The sequence below is a fragment of the Solanum pennellii genome, chromosome 8 (genome assembly GCF_001406875.1).
Source record: "Solanum pennellii chromosome 8, SPENNV200".
NCBI classification, from domain to species: Eukaryota; Viridiplantae; Streptophyta; class Magnoliopsida; order Solanales; family Solanaceae; genus Solanum; species Solanum pennellii.
The window spans coordinates 30,546,866-30,553,931 of record NC_028644.1 but is presented as its reverse complement, the minus strand read 5'-3'; the positions used below and the strand labels follow the sequence as shown (position 1 = coordinate 30,553,931).

Sequence of the window (7,066 nt, the reverse complement as noted above, 5' to 3'; positions counted from 1 at the left end):
CGGAATTTCCAAGATAATTATGCTTCCTTCTTCATTTTGTTGAACTTATACCAAATAATGTGATGAATCTTTGAAGAATATATCTATGATCTTCATCAAAGTGAAGGTCATATTGTGACATCATCTTTTTTATGTCTTCTTTTTATTATGTACATGATTGATGAATAAAAAGACAAAGAAAAGAAAATTTAAAACCTATACTACTAAAAAGAAAAAATGAAAAAATAAAAATGAACATTCAACATCTCTATAGATAATAGATATTTATAGATTGGATAAGCCATAAAAATAGTTAGAAGGAAATTGAAAAGACATGCTATTTAAGTGAGAATATCAATAGATGGAGGTTTTTTTTGTAACTCATTATATACAATTAAAATAATAAATATACTTAAATTTTTTAATTAATAAACAAATTATTTCATGAAAAAAATATATCAAAAAATAGAGAAAAAAGAAAAAGAGAGGTGCCATCACCTTGCCTATGGTTCTCAGTTATATATTGATTGATTGATTGCTATCATCTTTCATATTTTTTATTTTATTTTACTTTAGTTTTAAAACGTACTAATATTTTTTCCTAGCAGTTTCCCATTCAATGAAGGAAAAGGAAAAGAAAAAGGAAAAGAGAGAAAATGTGGACGCGCTATTAAATGCGCGTATATCCTAATACGAACCGTTCAACTACATCCACGTCATTTCCTATGTTTAGTTTATTTTTTCAACACCGCCTTTGATTTCTTTATAAGCCTTCCCCCCTTTATTCCTAGCCGACTCCATAAATAAACCTGTTTCTCTTCTTTCTAATCATTATTGTATCTCAATTATTTTTTTTCATCCGATCTATTGCGATGGCCGGAGTTGCCCTTCTTCATCCACAACATATTCTCAAACCTCATGTAGGTTATCGTCAACCTATGAGATCACGACGGAATTCAACTTCTAACCCTCTACCAAATCCTAACCCTAACCCTAAGAATAACCGAAGAAAGAGAAGTCCACAAAAAAATGGATCTGCTAACTTCTCCACCTCTCCTCCTAGTGCTAAAAATCCACATATAGTGATGGGAGAGGTGAAAATTCTGAAGCGAGGTCAAGTGTTGAAGGAAACCAAACTTGTCACTGGTGAAGATCTGGTGTTGTCCACTACAGATCGGCTGGGTCCAGAGCCGGATATGGTGCCTAAGAACATAACGATTGCTCATTTCTATGCTGGATCGGGTTTCTCCTCCTCGCCGCCACCGAGCTCTTTGCCTGTGCCGGCTTTCTTCAAGAAGGAAACTGAACATAACCTCCACGCTACAAGCGACTTGAGGCGTATTCTTAGGATCGATCGATCTGGCCGTGATTAGTTATGGGTGTTTCAATGATTACAACAACGATGAAGTCTTAAGTTTGTATTTTGCTCCCGGCTCGTGAATCTTCCCTTATTTTTTCAAGGGGAAGGACGAGTTGGCAAAGCAATTTATACTATTTCCTTGTTTAGGTCCTTGAATTCTAGCAGAAAAGTAGATCTAGTTAGGCTGTTGTTTTGGGCTGTATAGTCTAGTCATTAGTTTGGGTTTTTCGTTTTAATTGCCTGCTATAGTATTTTAGCGGTCATTAGGTAGTCGGTAGTGGCTTAGAGCCATTAACATATCCTTCTGTGTTCGATTTTATATGTAGCTTCAGCTGTGCTATGAGCTTTTAAATTTAATAGTAAAATTTTCTGCTTTTGTTCTGTCCTCGACCCATATGGGTCATAGGGGATCAAATTAGCTTTGTGTTGTGTTAACAAAATCATTTTATTGTGCAAATCTGCATGTTTTAATCTTTCACCATAACATTATTTTGATGGTTAATTGGTAATGCCTTCATTGTGCTCGCACATCTTCTTGTTCCATTTTTCATGTTTTATTAGTTCTGTAACTAAAACTGCTTTAATTCTTAAATGTAGTTTGGCAGATTTGTCTGGAGCTCTGGAAAATCCTTTCAGATATAAGTTGCATTGCGAATATTTTCTGCTGATGTTGAGATCTTACTTCCAAATGTATAGGCTTTCTCTTGTTTGCTTTCTGTATGCATTCTTTGAGCAAAGTCCAACTGTGTGTGCTTCCTCTTGTGATCTTTTCACATATTATGCAGGAATTCTTGGATAAGAATGTACTTCTGTCAACTGTGTGCGCTTCCTCGTGTGATTTTTTCACACATATAATGCAGGAATTCTTGGATAAGAATGTACTCCTGTCATTTTTTCACATATAATGTAGGAATCTGTGGCAACAGACGGTGGGGCTACATTTGCCAAAGCAAAAGAGTGAGAACTATTTAATCTTGTACAGCTGTGGAAATTTTCGAGTCTGATGGTTGACAAAGTGAAAAGTACAACTCTTAATGGGAAAGTGGAGGGGAAGTGGAGTGTAGCTAATGAGTGTAAAATTGTCATGGCTGCATGTGTTGTCTGGGTAGTATCCTCAAATTCAGACCTCGACCTATGTTAAGTTTATTTGATTTATAAGCTCATTTACATGGTTTTTTTCTCTTAATTTTGCTATTTGATTTTTTCGTCTGATTTATTCATCAGTTGGTATTTATGATTTTGGTGTAGTTTCTTTAACTGTTCCTTTTGGAATCTGCTTTTCTAGAAGTAGGTTTTCTTAACTGTATGCTTCTGTATTATCCATAGAAGTAGGGTTATCAACTGTATGCTTTTCCATGTATCATCTATTCGTATGCAAGCATAGAGACATCTCTCACCAACCTTCTGATCTCCAAACCCTTCCCTCAACCATGAAGTAGCAGAGAACAATAGAACATATGAAAAGACTGATCAGTTCCTTCCTCTGAAAGGTCGACTTGCATGATATATATGCTACTATGGTCCAGAATATATAAATTTCTAACTCTATATTAAGTACCGGTCTACAAATCCTTTGTCGTCCAGGGTTACCCTTGTAAACTCAATATAGGAAAGATTCTGTTTTCAATTGATATAAGTACACACATATTTTTTTGAGACACCTGTTCCACACTTCTCTTTCTTCACATCAATAGTCAATACTTTGTTGAGTCTGTTTGAGTCCCCCAGTTTCCTTTCCTTCTCTTCCATTTGTTTCTACTTTGCTTATGGTTTTCCTTTTAAGGTTGTTTGTGGTACATATGGAGCTCGTTTTCAAGCTTAAATACCATATGAACAAGAATTGTTGTTAACTTTCTTTTTACTTCAAAGCTTCAGTTTGATTTTGTAATTTTAATTTGAACATTTGATACGTCAAGAGTTAAGGCAACTGCAATAAACATGATACCAGAAAGTAGAAACTATTCTTAGAATGCAAATCTTTGGTGTTGATAATAGGTCATACAACTTGAGTTAATTAAAATCTTCATTTCTTTTTGCTACTTTCAACTTCTTTACAAAAGTATTGTAACCACCATTTCGCTTTAGTGTCTTCAGGTTTTTTGCAAAGCTTTTAAACAGGTGTGGTCATGTAGAGCTGTGTTTGCTTCTACATTAAGACAAGGTAATGCCAGTGTGTGGTGAGCGGGCATCTGACTGTACAATTAAGCAAAAGATTGGTGAAGGTCGTAATAGAATACCATATGTAGTGTTGAATGCAATCTGAACCTCTTTCAAACAAGTGAGGAACGAGGTCCACTAAAAACTTGAGATGCAGTTATCTTAAAAAATGTTCATGATACCCACCTCAAACTTATTCCGGTTGTTCATATCTCACCCCTCTCTATTTACTGTGCTTTCTGTTTTTCTGTTTATTCTTTTCACTTTCAGCCCTCAGCTAGGTTCTTCTTCCTCTTCCCGTTTTGTTCACAATTTCTTTTTATGTTTTTATCAGTTTCGGTGTTATTCATTTTTGCTTTTTTTTTTTTGGGTTCTTAAAACATCAAGGGGGCTTCAGTATTGCAATTGATCATTGAGATGTTGAATTGTCTGCCTTCTATTTTCATTTAGGTGTTAAAAGTTTATTGTATCATTTCAAATTGGGTTTTAAGATATCAAATAAACTTTGATTTCAGGAATGGACAACACAACTTGAAGGTTCCAGGCATACATGAAACGAAGTGCATTGAAGTTGTTTGATGGGTGATTCATATTGAGAGGTTAGTCATGAAAATCAGAAAATTTCTTCACCTCTATTTATGTCATGAATCTTTGTTTCTTGCTTTGATTTCCTAGAATGATATTTTGAGTATGAAAATAGGTCCTTCAGAGTGAAATTGATGTTTATAAATCAGATCATCCAATATATTTCTCAAAAATAAATAATCATCGGTGTATACGACTGGAGAACAAACTCAGACATCTGAGAAAAATATTCTTTATTGGGTTTTCAGCAGACCTTACTTAAATTGACATTTTTATGCAAAATTAGTTGCACTCCTTGGTGTGCTTATACGTTGCGTAGTAGGCCTAGCTGTTATCTTTATGCTCTATGTAGCGCCTCTGGATCTTGGATGACTACTTATCAAAATTGAAATGTTCAATCTTATTTCTGTTAAAAGACTGATTCCTATGTCCTCTGTAGTCATGTTACAATCAATCGTCTGTCCAATGGTGAGGAGCGGAATGATCTCTCTGCAAGTATGGAAATGATATATGGCGCAGACGATCCTTGACGAACTCCAGAGGCAAAGAGAATGGCCGGGTGGCGAGTCATCACTTCTTACAAAGTTTGATGCTATTTTATTGGTTGGTGGCGTCTTCCAATGTTTGATATGCTTATTTAGTGATATCAATAGAATTTCTTTTCTTTTGGCACTGTTCATTTTTTAAATCGAGTTGGGTGGGCTGTTATACGTCTGAAGCATAGTTGTGATTTTTAGGAGCTCTTCTGTTTTTTGCCATCTTCATTCTAATTTAGAATTCCTTTTCTTTTGGGTGGTATAAAATTTGTCTAGGAAGTCGAAAAATATCATAGGGGGCGTAGCAAAGAACTATGTGAAGTGTTTTGATCTTTTCATCTTGTGTGTTTACTTTCTTGATCACTTGATTATGATGGACAGTCAAACAAATTTGCATACACGTGATGAAACTGTATTGTGTTCTACCTGCACTTAATTCAACTATTCACAATCCTTTTGAGTATGTTACAGGTGGTCATGTTCTTGTTTGTCATGTTCTTGTTACAGGCTTCTTGTGAACAACTTTTAACAAAGGAGCAGGTATAACTTCGACCACAATACACTAAGGAGCCGTTTGGTTATGGTATATAAGAGGTTTGGTTATGGTATAAGAGGGCATGTTATTTATGATAAAATATTGTATTAGTTTTACTGTATTTGGTAAAGAAAAAATTTTAGTTTGAAAAGTTAACATGACTTATGCCATGTTTGGTTGGTAAGTTCTAAATATTGTATAATAGTTATTCATATATTATTTATACGGTGTTTGGCTATCTTTTTTGTAATCCTACATAATAAATAAGAGCTAATCTATCCTACAAGTTATGTAGGATAGAAAGTGGAATAAGTTGTGATTTATGTGGGTATTAGTTATATGTGTATTGGAAAGATAAATTACATATTTATTTTTATTAATTTATTTTAAATCTTTTTTATTGAAAGCGTTATATAACTATTCTGTTTACTCAAACTATTTTCGTTTGTTTTTGTACAAACAACTTTTTATTTATTTTCATTTAAAATAAAAAAAAATATTTATTATGAATAGGAGTGCATAATTCTGATAGTGCATATATAATAATTATACATTTTGCATATTTAGTTATCATGTTTTAATTTTTATTTAAAATGTGAATTTATTTAATATTTATTAATTTTGTATATTAAAACTGTAGAAATAAACATATGCATCATAAGAGCTGAAATTTTTAATAAAGGGTTCAAAATCTGTAGATGATACGTGAAATAATTGGAGGGGTTACGACATCTACATATATATATCTATTTTGTTGGTAAGATTATTCTAACCATGTGTAAATATAATATTTCGTCAAAAGGGGTTAGAATGAATTTACCTTCGTACAATTTGGCTTCGCCCTTGATCATATTGATAGTAACTGACATTATATAAAATAGGATAATATAATGTACTTAAATTATATTACTAGTACTTTACTTTTATAAGTTTTAAACATTAAAAAACACAAAGACAAAAAAAAAAATACAAAATTCCTTGTTAGGTATAGAGAATTTCCCTTTTTAAGGGAGATTTAAACTATTTGTTTATTTATTTTATTTGTAAATAACATACATTAAGTTACAGTAAAATTAATATTTAATAGTTAATTAATTATATAATGTAATCTCTACATGATAAAATAATATCTACATAACTTAACCCTATAATTAATACCTGCCGCATAACTAATACATATATAACTAAATCCTGCATAACTAATATCTGCATAATAATACATGCATAACTGCACCTGCATAAGTAAAACCTGTAATAACTCTAACCAGTAACTAAACGATCCTTAAGGAGTTACTTTACTATTCACGTGCAAATGCAATCTGTGCGAAGTTGCTATTCATTTCTTTATTAGATGAAATAGTCTTTTATACTTCTATGAGTTTGTATTCTATATTTTTTGACTCATCACTTTACCAAGTGAACCTTTAAACTCGATGAAATTCTAAATTTTAGATTCCTTTAATTTTTTGTGAATTCCATAAAACCCATGTCATCATCAACATCATATCTTATATGGCAAATCATTTATTATTCTTTTTCTCCCACTAAATTACTCCCTTCATGGTTACTTGAACAACTTCTCAAATTCTTTCCTCCATTGATACCCATTATTGAAATATAATAATATATCTTATTATTTGCATGCTATTTTATACTTTATCTAATTTTATAAAGATATTTAACAATTATTTTTCACCATTAAAAACTATCAGATTTCATTACTTTATCCTAGAAAAAAAAAAAAGGACAGATCAAGAACAATTTTGAAAGCAAAAGAGGTGGGATATTCATTAAAATATTTCTTCTGACAATTGTGTATCAGAAATTTTCTAAATTTTCCTTCGCTCAATTTATTTTGCACAATTTCGATTTTAATTTGATTGTTTGGGGGGTGTGGGGGTGGGGGGGGGGGTG

General features: G+C 32.4%; 1 protein-coding gene across 1 annotated transcript; it reads left to right on the top strand.

The window, feature by feature from the left end:
• Positions 1-758: 758 nt before the first annotated feature.
• On the top strand, positions 759-1,817 carry LOC107028902. The gene has a single exon (XM_015230143.2). It carries the CDS (start codon positions 852-854, stop codon positions 1,350-1,352), a length of 501 nt encoding a protein of 166 aa, XP_015085629.1. The 5' UTR covers positions 759-851; the 3' UTR covers positions 1,353-1,817.
• The last annotated feature ends 5,249 nt before the right edge of the window (positions 1,818-7,066 follow it).

Bases quoted from the DNA above. Each gene is read 5' to 3' on its own strand.
- LOC107028902 (XM_015230143.2), top strand. From the start codon at position 852: ATGGCCGGAGTTGCCCTTCTTCATCCACAACATATTCTCAAACCTCAT.